Source organism: Belonocnema kinseyi, chromosome 4 (genome assembly GCF_010883055.1).
Source record: "Belonocnema kinseyi isolate 2016_QV_RU_SX_M_011 chromosome 4, B_treatae_v1, whole genome shotgun sequence".
Lineage (NCBI taxonomy): Eukaryota > Metazoa > Arthropoda > Insecta > Hymenoptera > Cynipidae > Belonocnema > Belonocnema kinseyi.
The window spans coordinates 97,834,193-97,856,169 of NC_046660.1; the positions used below are offsets into that span (position 1 = coordinate 97,834,193).

At 33.0% G+C, this 21,977-nt stretch overlaps 1 protein-coding gene across 1 annotated transcript in view; it reads left to right on the plus strand.

Annotated features, from left to right (window-relative positions):
* LOC117171200 (SAM and SH3 domain-containing protein 1-like) overlaps window positions 1-21,977 on the plus strand; it is a 574,484-nt gene that overhangs the window by 419,826 nt on the left and 132,681 nt on the right. Inside the window, exon 2 of the mRNA XM_033358281.1 lies at window positions 495-541. Coding sequence (XP_033214172.1) covers window positions 495-541 — 47 coding nt within the window. The remainder of the gene's footprint in view (window positions 1-494; window positions 542-21,977) is intronic.

Below are 21,977 nucleotides of genomic sequence, written 5' to 3' on the forward strand. Positions count from 1 at the left end.
TAGAACTTTCGTTTGTATATGTACACTCTAAGTTTCAGATGCATTCAAATTTCTCTCTGGGAGAAACACGAGGAAAGCAGATGTCATCTGATACAGACGAGTGCATCCATTTATCTCGAATTAAAGCGCCACAACCCGGTTAATAAGTTTAATAGACTGGTGTTTTTCCTTGTGTATTTTGCTTGAAATCGTATTTCTGAGCTCAGTGCCAAGTCTGCATCTTTTGGCTTGCAGTGGTAAATTGAGAGAGAGCGAGCAAGAGAGAGCGAGAGAGGGAGAGAAAGAGTGAGTGAGTGAGGAAAGAGAAGAGTGAAAGAGGGAAAGACTAAAAGGAATAAATACTTGAGAAGAGAAAGAGAGAGAGTGAAAGGGGTAAAATGGGAAAAGGGGAGAAATATACATCGTTGGCTCCCAGTGACTAGGGAGCCAACCAAGCTAGCAGTAGCGGTGCTTTAATTGTTAGCATATTTTAACCGTAATTTTCTCTGTTCCAGTTGTCTGAGCCCGAGATCCGCGTTCTTCTACGAGTTCCCGCCTAACGGTAAGTTGGCTGGCAACGCCAGGTTCATTTGTCACAGTTTAAAAGATATCGCAGAAACGAGCTTTTCCTTCCATCGAAAGACCTTGTCCAAGTATATAGAGTCACAAAAAGAGAAAAATTTTAAAGTAGCTGATGCCGTCTTTCAAGAGCTTGTTCCATAGGAAAAAAAGCTCTGAAGAAAAAACATGCGTCTTCATCATCATTACTGTGCGGTGTGTGTGTACCCTTATGTACATAATCACTCTGTTGACAGACTTTAAAATGAGAGAAAAGGATAATGAGAAAAATATGGGAGTAAGAGAAATTAAGAACTTAAATTCACCTTAACAAAGGATATTTCTCTTGACCTAAGGAGCCGTGCATACATTACATACATTTTTTCTGAAATTTTCAACCATGTGTACCCAGTTTACCTTTTAAATCAAAATCAGTTGAATTAAACGAAAAAGGTGAATTTTAAAAAATTGTAGAATTTTCAACTAAAGCAGATTCATTTTCAGCCACGCTGTTGCATTTCTAACTAAAAATGAATAAATTTCTACCAAAAGAAATAAATTTACAAATTAAAAATACGAATTTTCAACAAAATTAAAAATTTTAATTAATAAATAATTTTTAGTCAATTAGGGAAAATATTAATTCAAAATGGCAAATTTTTAACCCAAAAAGAGGAGATTTCTACAAAAATCAATTAGTTGAATTTGTATCCTGTAACGATAAATAAAAAAATGTAATGTGTAGTTAATATTTCAACAAAAAAATATTTTAAATCAGACAAAGCTAAATTAAAACAAAACGAAATTCCAACAAAGTACATAAATTTTTAACGAAATCGTTCATGTTTAAATCAGCAGTTTGAAATTTCATCAAAATATACTTATATTTTGATAAAATTTGTATTCATTTATTTTTTTACAAAATATATGATTAGCTTAATTTTCAAGCTAAGAAATTAACTTTTAAGTCAAATCAATTAATTTGAACTAAAAACCCATTTTTTGACAAAGTGTTTAAACTTTCTACGGAATAGTTGAGTTTTTCTTGTAACGGTAGCTTCTAGTGTGTATCCTAGGGGACCACAATTTCCTTATACCTGTTTAAAGTCTAAGGTGGATTCCGAACTACCAGGAACAATAGCTGTAAGTACTGAGAGAACCTTTTTCTCAAGATGTACCGGCGCCACGACTTTCCGGAGATGAAAAACTTGCTGGCTAGTGTTCACCGCGTGGGCCGCCAAGGCTCTTCCAAAGTGCGAGGCGGCAATTACTGAATAGTTGAGCTGCTACCAAATTTTCGAACCGAAAATACGAATTTTCTACAAAACAGTTGAATTCTGAACCCGAAAATGTGAATTTTCAACAAAGATGTTAATTTTCAACAAAGAAAATAGTTTTTAACTAGACAGCTGTAGTTTTAACCAAAAAAGATCAACTTTCTACAAAAAAGATGAAAGATTCAGCTGTTTAAATGATAGGAAACCGAAGTAAGATGGATTTTCTAACCGAAAAAAAAGTTTAAATCCAAATATTGAGTTACAAGGCCGAATGAACGATTTTGCAACAAAATATTAGAATTTTCTACCAAAAAGCATGCATATTATGCAGCCGGGTTAAATAAAAAAGAATTTTGATAATTTATAGAAAAAGTGGAAAAAAAGCATTGAAGTCAATTTGTCATACTTTTGAAGTATTAGGTAAGAAAACTGGACATTTTTCTTTAAAAATAAATTGGCGTACTACGCAAATTTTAAGTCCTACAGAAATGAAAAGATTTTCCGTTTTTGCAACTTAATACTGAGTTATGAATACATTTTATTTTCTAACTTTGTAAAATCTTAATATGATTAAGGGGTGAGACGGCGCAAATCTCAAGGTACCTTAAATAAGGATGTAAGGTGTGAGGGGTGAGGAGTGAAAATTTAAGAAAACCACTTGACATCATTTTTATATTACCCCTTATTCGTTTATTCCTGTATTATTTGTTCGTGTTTTAATGATTCTTAGAGTTAATATAAATACTAATATTACTAGCTACTTGTAATATTATTAGTTAAATTACAAGTATTACTGTTACAATCATCAATAAAGTAGCATACGCTGTGCTTCCTTTAATGCATGAGGTAATACAATCAAATATTTTAAAGTTTTGTTTTGTAGTGAATCAGAGACATGAAAATATCTTACATAGAAAAATCGTTGGCGTATCCCCCTCCCTCCACTTTCCCTGAGTATTTTTATTCATCTTTTGTGTAGGAACACGTGGAGTTGAAGTCAATTGAAGTGAAGATTTTGATGAAAATAGTCTTGTAATTCTTATACTAATTGGAATTAAAATTTCAACTGTAAGGATAAATTCCGTTTTCTTTCAAAGAAAAAGCTGTATTTATCTAGGAAATATCCGTAATTATTTCGTAGTAAAGTCCTTATAAATTGATGCACTTTCGCAGCCGATAGAGAGGAAGACACAATTTTCAAGAGATAAGCAGATACTTTAGTAGTCCTCGAGTGACACTCACAATGAAATATAAACGATACAGCAATAAAAGGCCCACAAGCCAACATGGACTGCAACAGGCCGGTTCTTCCATCTGCGGAGAATTTATTACTGTCCGGAGTGCTTGCATGTGACATGTCAAGAATACACATAAGGATAGACTAGCTACGCATACAAGGCGAGATTCGCCTGCTGCTAAAAGTTTCACCCATATTCCACTAAGGTTTTTGAATTCCCCTTTTATTTCCAGTCTATCGGAATCCCGTTTCTGTTCTCATTAACAGAATCTATACCTATGCAAAGTCTTTTTTAGAAGTGAGAAAAAACCACCCGTCGCATTCTGCATTATAGATGTTCACTTACGTACGCTCGTCTTAAAAATTTAGCTATTTTCAAAATAATTTATACAATCAAAAACCCTACACTGATTGTAACTAATTTTGAAAGAAATACTATAGCTTACTTAACAGAAAAAATCTGCCCGCCTTGCGGGCACATACTCATCGCGCGCTACGCCCGCGGCTCGCTTCGCTCGCAAGTTTGAGCGCGCCTAGGGCGCGCGACTGTTGAATCTCGCGCTTCGCGCTCGGATATTTATTCTTTGCATTTGGAATGCTTGAAAAAAACTTTATCAAAAAGATCTCTTTTAGATGGCAGTATTTGTATGCGTCTTCATATTCTGAATTGTCTACTTAATTAAGTATAGTCAGATATTAAGTTTCTCAAAGCTCTGTAGGCTTTGACGTACACATTCTCATCGTGACACTCGCGCTGCGCGCTCGATTTCCGACAGACATTTGTAAACAGGTTTTGTTGGATTCTTTTTCTCGTAACTTTCGTCGTTTTTCCACCCATTTTTTTTATTTTATTTTTTTAACGTTATTTTTCACGAATAAAACAAAAAGTACACGTCATATCAAGAAGTGATTCTTAACGAAATTGTAGATCTTTTTTGGGATAACAATTTTTGTTTATTCATCTTTTTTCGTATCCTACATAGTTTGTTCACAAATGGATTTTTTAATTTTCCATTATTTTTTGTGCAATCAAACTTTGAATTTTAGATTTTTTAAGAAAATCCAAAAATTGGTTATGATAATCTTGTAGGTCTTTCAAAAAGAAATGTTTTTCTTTCATTGACTTTTTTCATATCGTGCGTTTTTCGACTTCAAATTTTGATTTTCGGTTGATTAAAAAAATTTTGAAAACGCTATAACTCTGAGAATTTTCTTTTTGTCGAAAAAAGTCATTAGGATAAGTTGTTTGTTTTTTTAAATGCTATAAATATCCGTGCATAGAATTTTCAAATTCAGAAAAAAGCTCTCTCAAAAATGTTCAAAATGCGCTAACTTTTTGAATTTTAATCAAAAATGATTGGTTCACGAACTCCTCCTTTCTTTTAGGACCTAAAAAAAGTGTGCCAAAGATGAATTTGTTTCGTTCATTTTTTCGAGAGTTATCGTGTTGAAGGACGGACGGCCGGATGGACAGACAGACAGATGCCATCGTGAAAACCTGATTTTCGGATTCAGGGGGTCTCGAAACGTGGAGATCCGTTGAAAAAGTGTGAAGTCAAATTTCCGACAATTCTAATACTTTCTCAATCATAAATGATGAGAATGTAAAAAATGCTTCGCGTTATAGTTGTTTTTAAAGAATAGGTACTTAGAGTTTTATTTTTTTACTTACTTTGTATAAAAAATCTGCAATTGTTATTCACTCCTAAGAGTCTTTTAGGTTAAAACGTATACTATTAAATTTCTGATTAAATATTAATCTTTTTTGTTTAAAATTTTTGTAGCTTGACATAAAATTTAATTATTTGGTTGAAAATTCAACAATTTTGTTCAGAAAGCATTATTTTTTATTGAAAATTCGTATTTTTGGCTTGAAAATTTAGCAATTTAATTGAATTTTGTATTCTTTTTTTATTTAAAAATTCTTTTTTTTTAAATTTAACTGTCTTGTTGAAAATTATTTTTTTTAACTGAAAATTTAAGTATTTAATTTTCGATGCAAAATTTATCTGTTAGGTAAATTTCAATCCTTTTTGTTGGAATATTTAATCATTTTGTTAAAAATTCATCCTCTTTTAGGTTGAAAATTCGACTATTTGTTTGAAATTGCATATATTTTGTTATAAATTCGTCTTTCTGTATAAAACTAATCCTCTGGGTTTAAAATTGAACCATTTGTATAAAAATATAAAAATCAATTTTTTTTAAATCGAGCTGCTTGGTTTAAAATTAAGTTGTTTTAGTTGAGGACACACTTAATTTGATTAAAAAATTTGAGATATCAACTATTCATTTATTGTTAAACTTTATCTTTTTAGGTTCAACATTGAAATGCTTTATTGAGAATGTAAATACTTGATAGGCTGAATTGAGCAAATTTCGGTAAAACATATAGAAACAACAACAGAAAACACAAAAAAATGTGTTCTTACTGATATATCTCCTCCGAAATAAATCACATTATTGTAGACGAATTAGAACTTATTTATTACCATTTAGCAATAAACGCAAAAAGCAACTCACAGATAGCGCTGGTGTCGTAATTCTCGCTACATCTCAAATATAAATGGAGCGCTTATAAGACAAAAGATAATCTTCGATTCATGTAAAGCTTATCTGGCAAGGTTAATTTTTTGCGGTGAATCTTTTCGTTTGAAAATAAGTTGGTAAATAAAAAATTGGCGGTAAGGTAGGAATCTGGTCACGAGACCCACTCGTTACATGGGCTTAAGATTAAAAAAAAAAATTTCTTGGTTGAAAAATCAATTATTTCGTTAAAAGAGTCAACTGTTTTATAGAAATCTTGTATTTTTGCTTGAAACATTTACATTTTTTATTAAATTTTTTTTCGTTATCGACTGAAAAATCTCTCTTAGATGAAAATTAAACTTGTAATAAAAATTTTTGTCTTTGATATTAAAATTGATCTTGAAAATTAAACTGGTTAAAACAGAATCTGTTTAAGTTAAAGATTTAACTCTTTTGTTGAAAAATTCGTTTTTGTTGTTCATTTAAAATGAAAATGTTCCTGGGTTAAAATATTATCTATTATATTTTACATTGATAATTCATATTTTTAAATATAAACTTAAACTATTTGGTCGAAAGTTGAACTACTTTGTTAATTTATAAGAAACAGTAGGTTTTTATTAAACCCTCTCCTACGGGTAAATACCTGAATCGGCTTTCGTTATTTTTGGACGAACCTTGGATACATTCACGAAAAAAATCCATTCAGAAGAAATTACGTACGGTAAGGGTAGGATGTTTAAAACTTACGAACTCTAACAAAATTGGGTGCGTGGGTTAAATTTTCTGAAAATAGTACATTGTGAATACTTCATACGCACCATACTTTTTTGGACAATTTTAAATTATAAGTGAAAGGAAGAAATATCGTGCTTAGCAGGAGGGAAACTGTGAGGGCCAGCGATTCCATTTTATTGAAGTTAAAAATAATTTTCTCTGTATTCTCACTTGCGTAGTGCAGAGTATGTGTAGCGGGCGTGAAGTGTAATGTATCGGGTGTAAAGTGTTACGTATCGGGCGTAAAGTTTCGTGTCGACCCGCGGCGGGATGCGCTTCACATACATGCAATGGTGAATTTTCAAGGAGGATCGGACAAAAATAACTTTGCGTAATTTATGCGCGAGACGTAGCCGACCATATAGTTGTGCAAATTATAGTGAAGAAGAAAATCAGCTTAGGATTAAATAAGAATTGCAGATTTTACCTACAACGGAAGCTAAAAAACCAAATAATTTTGGTTAAATAATTAATATTGACCTGAAATATTTTGTTCTAAAATAATGAATTTTATCATAAACTTGAACATATAATGCAATATTGATTGTAGAAAAATAGAGAATGAAGCTTATGGGATTTTCGAAGGATTGCATCGATATTAGGAAGCACGTAGAGGAATGCGGAGGCAAGAGCAGAATTAAGATGAGGGAAGGGAAAGACCTACTCTTCAGAAGAATTTTTCAAGATATCGAAAAACACTTTAGATCCCATATTGTGGAGATGACTGGAGTCGCGAGGGGAGGTCACCGTTGATATTTCATTTCTATTGACTCCCCCAGCGGTTCCAGCTACTCCTGGCCCCATTCCTCGGTTCCACTACCACTCGGCTATGAATACATAATTGAGATCTAGCTCCACCAAGAAATCCCCTGCATGTATCGCGAACAGCCCTTAAATCCCTCTTTCTACTATCTCTCTTTTTTCCTACTGGGCTTTGCCACAACAGATTTTTCCTAGTTGCTAGATTTATCGAGATAATGATACTATGAAGATTTTTCTAAATAGAGCTTTTAAAACTGAATTACTTTGTTGAAGAAATTTTTATATTTAGACTACCACGGTTGAAATTCAAAGAAATAAGGTCTCCAACTGACCCATTTTTTCACCTTTTAAGGGCTGCCTGCCATTTTTGAAGCTGCCATTTTTGCTCAAGGACCATTTTTTCTATTTCTTTCACTATTTGGTTATAAAAGATTGAATGTACTATCCAGTTGATTTATTTTTTGCAATTAAATTACAAGTCTATAATTGTAGGCCCCCCCCCCCCATAAAAATTAAAGTACTGCTATTTGAAGGTCGTATGATTGAGATAATTTCAGTACTAATTATAAGCATGCTTATTTGGAACTGAAAGTTGAAACAATTTAGGTTGAGCAATTTCAAAATCCAGGTATAAAACCAAATAACTTTTAATTTTTCCGTGTTTAGAATTGCACAGTATGTACTTAAGGCCTTTTATATTTCATTTTGAAAAATTCATGTCTTTCAGAATCTTCAGATTTTAAGTCTCCAATATTGCAAATTCTCAAATTCAGTATTTTTTAATTAAAGCCAATAATTTTTCATGTAGGCATTTTAATATAAAATTGTAAATCTCGGAGTGCTTTGAATTTTAAACTATTTTATTTTGAACTTCTGTAATTTTAAGTTATTCCATTTTGAAAGTTAGCAATTTAAATTTTTTTGTTTGAATCGCTTTCAATTCGTAATGAAGAAATTTTCAGAGCTGTTCATTCTAAATAGTTAATTATCAAACAAATTTAATTTAAAATTATCCAATTTCGATCGTTCAAACATAAACGATTCAAGCGTAATGGATTTAAATTTAAAGGGTATAGCCAGGTAAGCATGACAAATTTGCCCCCGCTCGTATCAGGTTGAAATTATTGTAAAATGTGCATGAAGGCAGCCAAAAACTACAACAAATTTTAATCTTCAAATTGCGTTTTTTTTAAGTTATGGAGGAGGAAATAAAAATAAAAAACGGTTTCACTCAAAAACCGCTTGACCGATTTTTTTCGAAAAAAATATGTACTGTTATGAATAAAAAGTTTATAAAAATGTAAAGTAAAATCATTTAAAAAGAAGTATACAAAATTATTTAATTATTTGTACATGATTCACACTTTCGCAGTCTTAAATCCTTTTTTCAAGTATACCATTTTTTAAATGACTTTTTTACTCGAAGCTCATACTTTGGCCGCACCTAGGGAAAAATTAATAACATTTTCTGGAGACATTGCGGAAATTCTACATAAAAATGAAAAATTTCGACTGTTCATCTAATATCTTCTTGAGGAAAGAAAACGTCATTTTGGGGTAATTGAGGATAGAACTTTGTCATTTTTCATGTTATTTTGCGGAATAGAACATACTTAATGGATTATCAAAAACATATTTATATTTTAGGCAAATTGATAAAAAAAATATATGCCTTTACAGCGTCACGCAGAGGCATTACGTATTTTTTGAACGACCCCTTAATGATCATAATGCACTTACACATTGTTGCAACCTTGAGTTAAACTAGGCACTTTCTACCTTTCTATAATTGCTAAAAGCCAAGTATGATCGAAACGTTAATCAGTTTAAGGGGTGTGCACGTTAACAGTAATTCTGTGTAAGAGGCGTTGATGCCATTGTAGCACTTAGCAGTTCCAAGGTGGGGAATCTAGCCCAGCATGTAGAGGTTGCTTGCTTGCTTACTTGCTTGCTTGCCGATCTCGCATCTGTGAAAGTACAACCCTTGTAGTTCTACACTGGAACAAGGGATGCGTTCATCCTTTGGGGCCCTGCTTACACTTATACAACTTGATGTATGAACAGTGCACACCACTAACCGAGCCTAAAGCTCCTTTATGAATACCTTAGCTGCACTAAAACTCTGCATCCTCTTGATACAGCTTCACGTTCTCGGGAGTTTAGGTTCTATATAGCTTGGAAAACTATTTCATTTTGAACAATTACAATTTTGGGCAACAGAATTCTAACTATCTCGTTAAAGAATATGGAATTCAAGACTATTTGGAATTTGATGATATACTTCTCTCAACAAGGGAAGAAAATAAGTTTATGTTGGTCATAGGTTCAAATCAGTAAGTAGCCGTATCAAAACTACTTCATGCTTCTAGGAGGGAGGGGTTGGCGCAGAATGTCACATAACATATGTAAAATATAAATCTGAATAAAAATGTTTAAAATGCTTGAAAAAGATTATAATTAGTGATTTTATTTTACAAGTAAACCATTTAAATATAGACTTCACGCTCTCTTTCTTGTTTGACCTCTGTTGCATATTTCCTCTTTTTCCCGTGTTTTAACGAATCGTCCTTCTTTTCTCACTTTTTCGTTTAAATGCGAACAGAATTAATTTAAAAAATTTATAATATCCAACTATTTTTAGGTGAATGTTAATACTTTATAATTGAAAACCCTGCTATTATATGTTTGATTCTGTATTAATACCTTTTAGTTAAAAATGCTGCTACTTGGTTGAAGATTTAACTAATCTGTTGAAGATTTTTTAAAACTTAAAGTTAATTTTTTTAATTGAACATTTGACTAATCCTTTTTTGGTTGAAAATTAATGTATTTTGTTGTAATTTCGTCTTTTTTAGTAGAAAATGAATCATCTTGATTTAAAATTAAACGTCGTGGTTAGAAGCTGAAACATATGGTTAAAAATCCATTTTACTTCTCGAGGATCCATCTCATAGGTTGAAAATTTTACGAAAATTTTGAAATATTTTTTTTTTAAAGAAAATTAATTTTTCAATAGAAAAGATAATTATTTAATTTTTTGATGAAAAATCATAGTTTTTAATTAAAAATTCGATTATTTGATTGAAAATTGGTGTATTTTGCTTTAAATTCATATTTTTTAGTAGAAAATTAATCTTCTTGGTTAGAAATTAAATTACTTGGCTGAAAGCGAGACTCTTCGGCAAAAATTCATTTTATTAGTTAAAGATTCATCTTTTCGGTTAAAAATCTAACCATTTTCTTGAAAATTATATATTTTTTTAATGGAATATGGTGAAAATTCAACAATTAGGTTTACATTTTTGTACTTGAAAGAAAAATATCAGCTGTTACATATCTTTTGTTGAGAATTCATCGTTTCAGACTTAGTTCAACTAATTTTTATTCAAAATAAAATTATTTTTTTCAATAATCAAGTATTTTCTTTCACGTCGAAAATTAATGTTTGTTGGTAAAAGATTCCACTTTTTGTTTGAAAGTTGAACTTCTTTGATAAAAATACATTATTTTGTTCGTTGAAGATTTATCATTTCAGTTGAATACTCTTCTTTTTGGAAGGAAAGAATTCTAAAATTCCTCAAAAAAATGTGTTTTCTTGGCTTCAAAATTCAAATCTTTTGATTAAAGTATAATCTTTCTTGTTTAAGAATTCGACTATTTGATTGAAAATTCGACTTTATTTAAAAGTTCAACTATTTTCTTATATACTAATCCATCTTTTTGGCCTGTAATTAATGTGTTGGTTTTCTTAAAATTCCATTATATCGAAGCATCCTAATGGTAGGATGCCAACGCACACGAGACGACTTGACGGTACTTAACCAAAAATATAAATAATAAAAAGGTAACCGAGAAGTTAGCGCCAGAAAGTCTTGATCGCGGAATTGAGCAAAATGAAGCTAGAAGTTGGCCAAAACTAAAAGGTGCTCACTCGCTTCATCAAATCATAAAGGATCTATCTCGGCCTATCTACCTATTCTATCTTCATGTTTTTCTCTCCCGAGATAGCACTTTCATTATTCGATGGAATGAGCGAGCATCTTTTAGTTTTGGCCACTCCTAGCTTCATCTTGCTCAATTCCGCGAGCAAGACTTTTCTGGCGCTAACTTCTCGGTTAGCTTTTTATTATTTATATTTTTGGTTAAGTAGCATCTAGTCGAACACGTTTGTTGGCATCCTATCGTTAGGACGTCTCAATTTGATTAAGAAATCATCTTTCTTGGTGTAACCTTCATCTTTTCGAGTTTAGAAATGAACTGTTTTTTAAAAACATTCCAGTTTTTAGCTCTAAAACTCAATTCTTTCTTTGAAAATTATTTTGTTTTGGTACAAATCTAATGTTTTCTAATTGAGAATTTAACTATTTTGTTTAAAATGAAATATGGTTCGCCTTCTTGAATGTAATATGATACCTATTGTAACATTGGTTTTATTTAAAAGATTTTTTTCTCCTATTTCCATGAAAAACCACCCGGTTTAATCAAACATTTTGATTAAAAAAAATTAGGGATGCTCGTATTTGTGACGGTATCATGGGTAGTTCAAGGTTTTTATAATCTGTGAAGAAGAAGAGGATTGATGTAAACAGGTTTCAAAAGAACGTGAATTAGTTTTTGAGCGGCCCCTTATTTGTATGTTGAATAAATACTTATAGGTTTAAACGTATGTTCAATATAACATGCCTTTCGCCATTCGTTAAAATAATTTAATTAAACTGAATTAGAAAATCTAACTATTTTTCGTCTAAAGTTAATTCTTTTTTATTGAAATGGATACTATTATAATTATTTTCGGTTCAAAATTGAGAAGATAAATTTTAAAGGATAATGTAGACAATATAGATCAAGATATACTAAAATTAATGGCATACATTACAGTTTTTCTATCAGGTGCGTTTTTGAAAAATTAAGTCAGCATGGAAGTTGCAAGATCTCTTTATCAAAAAGTGTTTGGTAAACTTTTTGGATATCTCATTGTCAATTAGTTTTTAAACTCAAGTACAACCTGAATAAGTAAAATTTTAATTTTTTTCTCTATAGAAACTTAGTCGGAAAGTTGAGCAATTGGATACCTTGGTAATGCATCTCAATAGCAGAACCGTGAAGAGTTTTAATGGCCGTCATAAATCTCCCCACGATTCTCTCTCATAGGAGAAATGGACGTTCACGAACCGCATACGACCGCGACTCTAATTTACCAAAGATCGGCCTCCAACTTTTACGTGAAATACGAGAACGATTCTCCATTGCAATTTCCAAGTTTCACATTCTAGTGAAAGTTAGATTCTTCGCGTGTTAAAAAATAGGAAGCAACGTCATTCATTGGTGCTGAGAACTGGGGTATCAAACTTGCACGAGATGTCCATTCAAATTATAAAGAATTTTAAACAATATTAAAATTTGAATTCTTTAAATAAAAGTTATTGACCCATCTAATAACTAAAATCTAACATAGAATATGTCTAGAGTCTACACTTTATATGTAGTCAATAATCAGTAGAGCTGTTTGACAATGACTGACAATAAAAGTTGAAAACTCCATTTGGCGATTGCTTTCGCGAGGTTTTAAAATGTGATACGAAACAAAAAGTTTGACTACAGACGTAAGCGATCGATGACTAACAATAATTAGTAAAACTTAGTTATCTTCCAACAAGGGCTGGACATTCGAGGTTTTCTCCACTCAATGAAGTTGCTTTTGATTACATTTGGACTCAATTACGTTTTCAAACTATGCGAAAAATCTATTTTGGATAATTGTGTTAAAAGTCTCACAAGAGATTGATATTCTCGCTTTTTACGGATTTCTGTTTCATTGTTCTGCAAAAAGGAATAAACTTGTCATTGGCTCCAAACTAGGTTTTGGTACTAAAAAAAATATCAAAGGGGATATTCCTTTAAAGCAATTGTAACGGCTATTTACAACTATTATTAGGATTAATATATTAGAAACTTAGAGCAGTAGAAATTTTTACATAAGAACATATGGCCATATTAATTCCCGACATTTTAAGCCAATTACGCATCTTCTAGGTTAAAAAAAAATATCTTTTCGGGAAAAGCGTATCTAAATTTGGCAAGTGCCATAAACGCACGTGTTAAATTTGTTTTTTAAGCATGAAATTTACACTGAGAAAACGAGCCGTTAACCGAGCTGGATAAATAGCTCGGTTAAAGACATATTATTTAAAAAGAACAGAGTAATGTTTGTAAGTAATCATGTGCTTGTTGCTATCACAGCCGAGTTGAAACGGTTAAAGTCAAATAGTAAAAAATAACACATTACTTGGTTATCAGAACCGAGTTTGACTCTGCAAAATTTGAATGAGTAGTTCTTTGCTAAAATAAAACGATTTTTTCGGTTAAAAGCAAACAAATGCTTCGTGATAAATTTTAACCAAGCTGCACCTAGTAGTTATATTTTCACAAGCAAACTAGTCACTTTTTACACAACCAATATGCTTGTTATTTTTTCTCAAGTATATTGTCGTTTTTAATCAATCAAATATACTGGGTTCTTTTTTAACATTCTTAGTAGGTGAATCTAACAAATTGAATTTGATAAGTTTTAACCAAGTGCTTTTGAACTTTGTAAAAGTAAACCAAGTTAAGTTGCGAGTTTTTAACCGAGCAGAGATATACTTTTAGCAGAATTGCGCAGGTGTCGCAGTAAGGACAGTCGAAGGGACCGTTGTTTGCGCAGTTTAGAAAGGAGCCATCGCTAGCATCGTTGTTAGCGTAATTTCCCTTCGACTCCATTCTTTTTTGGTTGTGATTGGTAGGATTCAGTTGCGCGTCAAAAAATAGTTATGTTAAATATGTTTTGTTACAATTCTCTCCCATAATTATTCTAGAGTGCTTACCGACATCATCCGTACGGCAGAGATGTACATTATCAAAATAAGAGAGAGCTGAAAAACCACCCTAACCTCAAAATAATGCACATGCATAACATTTTTATTTAGCACAATAAGCTTTGTTGTTATTATGCCTCAAAAACAGTCGAGGGACGTCCGTTATGATATTTTATTGTATCTCCGAATTCTTATTTTTTTACTGAACTGTACCCGATTGACCAAACGACAAAGTATCACATGCCCCTAAATCGAAAAATTATTATTTCTGACACGAAAATTTTTGAATAAATAATTTTATGTTTGTTTGAGAATTATTTTTAGATTGTTATTATAGAATATTATTACAATGAATGCAGTGAGAATGCAGTCGGTTGCGACAGCCAAGTACACTGGTTACTGTAACCGAGTAGCTTAGTTAGCGTAGCAGATACAGTCGGTTGCGACAGCAAAGTCCATTGGTTCCTGTAACCGATTAGGTTAGTTGGCGTAGCGGAGACACTCGGTTGCGACGGCCAAGTACATTGGTCACAGTAACCGAGCAGGTTAGCCCCCGCAACAGAATGAGGTTGGCTAACGTAACAAAAAGGTTGCTAATTTTAATCAAAAAATTTTAGCCAATACAACTTGGTTAAATTTCACAACAAAGTTTGCAGGTGCTATATTAGCAGTCTTACTTGGCTATTTTCAGCAGAATTTTGGTTATTTTCAACAAGTATGTTTTCTCAGTGTACCCACTTCCAGGACACAAGGGCAGTAATCTGACAGAGCATTGATTAAAGTATAATTTCTTATCGAAACATTAAAATCGGTGCTTTAGATCATTGTTCACAAAAACGCGAATGTCTCCTAAACTACGATCGACAAAGTGGTTCCTCTCTTATTCTGGAATAATACAATTTATGTTGCAGTAATATCCGCTGAAGCCATTATAAAAGCCAAATAGTGTTTGGCTTGATAACATTATACGAGAATGAAGGAAACTACACTGTCCGACTATAAAATGATTGCAGGGACACCAATAAACGAAAAGTGACCTCTCTCACAACAGAAGTGTTGAACCAATGAGAGTGGGCATATCCTTACGCGATCGCGAAGCTCTGATAGTCGCAAGAGTATTCCGTGTATGCAAAACAGTCGCAATTAAGCCGGGGTGATTTGCATGAGTGTATTGTTTAATGGCAGATGAGCAGATGGGCGTTGGGGAAGAGAATGCTGGGGGGCGGGAGAGAAGCACTAGTGATGAGTTCGCGATAATTCGATTGCATTCCAATGGCTCTGGTCCGATGGGCAACGACCGACGGTTATCTAACTCGATGTAGTTTCATAGTCGTGCTCTTATACCCTATAGTTACTTTACTTTTGGAATTACCGAAGCTGTACACCAAATTAGCCTTTAGACGCAAGAGTCAATGCCACAAAAACTATTAAATTCGTATCTTTTGAAGTCTAAATTAGTGACTCGGACGAAACTTTCGTTTCGTTATGTTATTTTATTCCAAAAGAACCGAATCTTTGTTTACTTTATGTTACGTTTTGACAGATAGGAACAAAATTAAAGACAACATTGGCACCACGTCATATTTAATACGTCTATCTTTTAGAGTATTACAAGTAATTAGAAAATTTTACAATTTCAGTATTTCGAATAACTTAATCTACATAAATCTATTGAATTGGCAAATACGGATACAGAACAAAAATTATAAAAATATTTTGTTTTTCATTTCGGTCGGGGTTTCATTAGGCCTCGGCTGTTACATTTTGCATGAGGAAATAGTCCATCAGTAGATTAGTACCTAAAAATATGGGGATAGAAATACGGGAAGGGTTAAAGTAGAACTGTATTCGTAATTTATTCAGTCGAATGATGATGGGAGGGGTGTGAAGGAGAAGAAGCTGTATATGGACTAGAAGAGGAGAGGATGATGTATGAACTGAGAAAAAAGATTACTCGATTTATAGAAATACACTACTGAATACGTCCAAACAAATATTTTTTTGATCTTAAGAAATTTTTCTTATGACAAAAGTAAGTTTCTTATTTGAAAAAAATTATTTTTTAAAATAAGAAAAATTGTCTTTGATCAAAATAGTATTTGATTGGACGTATGCATTACTATATTTCTTTGGATCAAGTAACCTTTTTTTTTCAGTGTGTGATTAGGAAGGAGCAGAAAAAGTTTGGTGAGGACAGAAAGAGAGTGATGCGGGTTGAGGTATATTCGGAAGGGGGGTATATTTGTGCAAGAGTGAGGTAGATAGAGGAAAAGAGTGGATGAGTATTAAAGAGGGGGAAAAGGGAAAATAACTCAGACGAGGTTCGGGAGTAGGGTGCATCGAAAGCAAGGGTTTTGGAAGTCACACAAAATACCATGCATTTGGACGCCCATGAAGTGTACTGAATGTGGTATAGGTCGGTTTAAATCTAGGTGAGGTGCGCGGGAAGATATGTTTAAAAAAATGATTATCTGTAAACTTTTACACCTTTTTCAATTTCAATTTTTTTCCATTCTTGGGTTTGTCTACAGTTTTCTTAAGTTTTTCCGGATTTTAGGATGATATAGTGCATGAGAGTTCGTTTTGGGGAATACAGTGATAAGGGATCAAGGTAAAGAGTGTGGGAGGTACTAAATGTTTGATGAAGGGAAGGATGTGTGGGGAGGAAGGTGATTGCGCATACGTAAATATTAACAACAAAAATGGGCATGAAGGTTGGTATTGCAAAGGAGGGGTTTAATAAAGAAGGGAAGGGGATTATAGAGGTAGAAATAATAAGAGGGATAAATGAAGCTTATAGAAAGTACCATAAAAGAGATTAGTGAATGTGGAGGGGCCACATGGTTGAGAGATTAAAGGAAAAAAGAGGTAGAAGATTGGAGGGCTGTTGGTAGAGATGACGGAGAAGGGTAGAGATGACGGAGAGGGGCAGAGCAGAAGGTTTTGGTAAAAGTTATATGACAGTCACAGGGGTGTAGACTATGATGGTGTGAGGAGGGTATGGGAGAGTGATGAAAAACAGGATCAAAAAGAAATAAGAGCGTTCGCTTTTCAATATTTTTGATAAAGGCCCTTTACCTGCTTCATAAACTGATTTCTTTCATAATACATTCTAATTTTTCTCAACATTTTTAGTAAAAATATCTTGCTTCATTCGTTAGTGTGGCATACCCATGCAAAAAGCTAGACTGTACACTTTGGGGGTAAATATTAAAATTTTTAAATCTAGGGAGTTTATTATGAATCTCAACTCGAGAGAGAAGCAATAAACACAGAATTAGTAAGGTGTGTAGATTAATCTTAGCGGGTTGGCTCGAGGTTGTGTACGAATGGGTTATACGAAATGCACTTTAAGCGTGGTTTGGGGGGAAACGTGGGTTAGGGGTGTGAAAGTTGGAACAACTCCAAGGCATGCACGTGGATGTTATCGTATGCACGAGCGGACTTACCTTTGGTATAGAGAGTCTCGACAGGAGCCTCGTCATTGTCTATTCTTCCCTGTTTGTCACGCCTTTAGTTTACGGTCACATACTAGTTACTATAGCGACACTTCAAGGTGTGACGCGCGTACCTCGTCACCCCTTTCGACTTGAAAAGCAGGTATATACTTGTGCGCGATACAGTGCACCCGACTGTCTATTCCCTATCTGTATTACGTCATGTACAGATTTATAGGAAAAATTTACAAATAGACGTGCGTAGAAATTTAAAAAAATGTAGGTACAACTCAGGCAAAGAACTGTTTTTTATTTAAAATCTAAATGGTGCTAAGGGAAACTACTACACACGACCAATAAAAATTCTTCTAGTGTCGACATGCATGAGCTGATTGGGAGACGTGGGAGCAGATAAGGTTACGATCATAAGGGAATAGAGGGTAAATATCTGCTTTTAATTCAAAATCTAAATTACGGTAAAGGAAAGTTCTGTAGCAAATAACGGTTTTCCTAGTGCCGAAATGCATAAGGAGTGAATAAGACGTAGGAGCAGATAAGTTCACGATCATAAGTGAATAGGGGGACATATGGTTGGAGGAGGAGGGAATTTATTTCGGTAGAGTGGAAGGAGAATGGCTTGTGGGCAGAGTGTTGAAGGAGTTTCAAAAGGGAGTTGAGCGGTTTGTGATGTGACCATTGATGAGAAATATTAACACAGAAAGAGGTAATTGGAGGGGGTAGAAGATGAGCTACGAGCAAGTGATGCAGAGGGGCTGATTGGTAAAGGAGGTAGTAGAGAGGGATGATAGTTATGTTTTGAGAGGAGAGGGAAGAGGAAAAAGTGCCGTGGAAGTAGGATTAACAAATTTGTAGGTGCATTCGCCTACGAGACCCTTTTATATGTGAACTTGTTCGTATACTTTTAGAAACTTATTGTTAAGTGTAAGCTCCTTTTAACTCTTTTTTTTAATACCTGATTGGATGTAGTTGTCCAATTACATACTCATTTGCGAAGTACTACCTAGCAAGTTCAAAATTAATTGAGTGAGTTATTAACGTTAGGTAGTTTTGAAGCTAGATTACAAAACAATGCAAACACGTATTTGATACACGGAGAAAATTTGTTCATTAAAATTTACCCAATTAGTTCGGTAAATGGAGGACATCACTGCATTTAGATGAAGTTTACAGTTATTTTAGGATTTAATACAAAACAGAACTGTAAATATTACGAGAGTTATGTAAAATCTCAAGTCCAAAATTGAAAATTATGATATGTAATAATTCATATAAGGACTGTAGTATTTCCATACCAGTATATCATACAATAATGAAAAGTAATCTAAATTTTTATTAAATGAATGATATAAAGTTTACTTTCGTGTGTTATTCACGATTCGCTTAAAAGAAAGTATAGATTGTAGAATTTTTCAGAGATTTTCACTTTTATCAGGAGATGAATTACACAACATTAAGGTAAAATGAGAATCGCTAGGTTCGTCAACATTATCAGGGTTGAAGTTTATAGCCAAGATCCCCGTACAAACTTTAACATTTTTAAGTTTCGATTGATATTGTAGAACTTCAGAAAATATTCAAATACGTAGACTATCCTTTCCTCTCTGCAAAGCCTATTTGTTTACATTTTTTATTTTATTCCTTAAATTCCAATCTAATTTAATTTAGTAGATTTTATGTAAAATTAATTTGTAAGTTTTTAATGTACAATTTTGCAAAAATTTTAAATATTTAAAATTCAATAATTTAGGGTTTTAGGGTCACAAAATTGTAATAAAAAATTATCCAATATTTTATTTACTTCCTATAAATTTATAAGCCCGTTTATGAATAAAATGTGAAAATAAGAAATTTCGATGAAACGGGGACCAGATAGTTTTCGTGCGCCTCTGACGTACTCGTTTTTTCACTTTATAGCCGAGATTTTTTTCTCGATATTCTAAGTGTTAAGGTAGTCGTGAGGTTTAGTCGTTAGCGATCGAATGCGCTAAACTTAGATTAGATGGTTTAAAACCATTCACTGCGTTTTCGATTTTTAAAAGCGTTAATATCGCTAAAAGCCTGCGACTGTATTATATGTAATGTATTGTAATTTGATGTAATTGTTTAAGTTAAATTGTGTATATGTACCAACATTATACTTATAAATTGCATGATATGTGTAAGTATGTGTGTAGCAGTTAGTGGATGATCTTCCACGTATTTAGAGCGGTAGACTTTTTTCTTTGATTAAAAATATACCTAACAGTTCGAATTATTTTACCTAACTGGTAGGTTATCGACATCTCATTTTAGCCAATTCTCGGGTTATCTTTATTATCTAGTTGTATTATTTCATACTGAATCGCGAATTCAATTATAATATATTTATATTAATAATTGATATTTTCATATCAAATATTACCATATTTCATTTTACGTGATTGAAAGTGAAATTTTAATAAAATGTCGTAATGTCCACCCTTTACTGAACTAAGTTAAGTAAAATTTAACACACAAATATTCTCCGTGTATAAAATTAGAAACATAACAAAACTACGGGGAAAAAATCCAGCTTCTTGTGAGGAAAGAAAATAAGGAACACTTGAGCCAGTGGATTTTAATATAGCTTATTTATTCTCGCTCTTCGAAGACTTTCGTGACTCAAGATTTTCATAATAAGAAACCTCATTTTGTCCTCGAGTATACGTGTACATTATTTATGCTTAGTGTGCTCCACTTTGCTATAATCTTGAATGCAAATACACACTTTTTTCTAACACTCATTCTAAAAATTTGCTTCACCAAAACATATGTAAAGTCAGTAGGTATCCTGTAAAATTATTACCTTTAATATTATGAAACAAGCATATATAAATATATTCTCTAAGTAAAAAGAAGCAAAAGGTGCGATTAGGTAAAAGATCTTCTGCTGAAATTTAGCATGTCGTTTCTTCTATTGTTTGTAAAATTCATAAGGATATAAATGTAGATATAGGCCAGACATTACTTCAGTCTTCATCAGGCTCTTTACTTTTACTTAAACCTGCCAGTTTTCTTTTGTCTGTTTAAAAGTATCTTTGTGTCTCTTTGAAGACAGGTATATTAATATACAACTTTCACGAGACAAACTTCGCACGCGACTGCCGTTCTTTCAAAACAATTCACAAAGCAGGGAGGAGTTCCTACCGCGACGCGTGCCATAACAACCACCCAGAGTAGTAAAGCGCTCGCAGACTTTAATAACGCGATTCAGCTTCGCTTTCTTCACAGAATTCTTTTTGAGTTAAAATTCAACTTGGAAAATCAAGATTTCTACATGTAAGCTTCCTTGAATCTTTATTCTTTTTTTTCTTTACTTGTTATCTTTCATATGCACGGAATATGCAACCTAGAACAACCAGAAAATTTAAAATTCTGATTTTTTCATCGGATTTAAAATTAGATAACTTTAAATTACAATGAGCAATATTAATAATTATTATTCATCGAAGTGTTTGTTTCTTACTCTTATGATTTCCCACTGTATCTGTCTGCATGTACGGGGCCATTCACAAAATGCGTGATACATTTTTCAGGCACTTTTGACCTCCTCCCCCCCTGCGTGATACTTTTTCCATTGGTCTTAACATGGAGAATGATAATTCGGCAGCCTCCCCCCCCCCTCTTAAAGCATATCACGTACTTTGCGAATGACCCCGACAAATATAAATGACAAATACCCATTAGAAAATTGGATCCACGAAAAAGTACTATGCATGAAGTGGATTTCGGGCCCGTAAAAAACTGATGAAAGTATCTTGAATGCTATTTCAAGTCGTAAAAACGTATACTGCATAGTTTATCTGAGTAAATTTAATTTTCTAATGGTGCAAGCTACATTAGGAAATTATAACTGATTCGCTGATATCATAATGTATTTTAAAGGATTAGAAATATTTCAGGTTATTTTAAAATATTTCAAGAAATTTAAAATAAATTTCAATAAATTTAAGGAATTTAAAAGATTTTAGTTTTTTTTTCAAAGATTGCAAAGGAATTCAACGAGCTTGAAAAAGCTTTGAAAGTATTCGAAATATTCGAAGAAATTTTCAATAGATTTTAATGAATTGAAGAAATTTCAAGAAATTTCCTGAGTTGAAATTGTAATCCTCCAAAGTATGCAGCTGCGTAGGCTTGAAGGGGCTAAAAGGAGGACTTATTTCTATATATTTACATCCTACTTTAGGCGTCACAAGTAGTACATATTTCCATTTTCTCCACTTGTAAGCTATAATTAGAACCTCCATTGAGCCTCTATATATAATTAAAAATTTGTCATAAGGACAACCGCAGGATTTCGCCGGGAATGGGTACTAATCTGAAAAATTGCACCCGCTTCCAGCGAAATCGCGGTAAAATTTCAGCCACAACCACATCTCACAACCGTGAGATAGGTGGTTACAGCCTGTAAAGGAATCAATACGATGATCCAGAAAAAGCCTCGTGCACCCTAAGAACACGGAGCGACCCAAGGACAACCGCCTTCTGCATTTTTCCCGCAAGTGTTCTAGCATATTGTTGACACGCA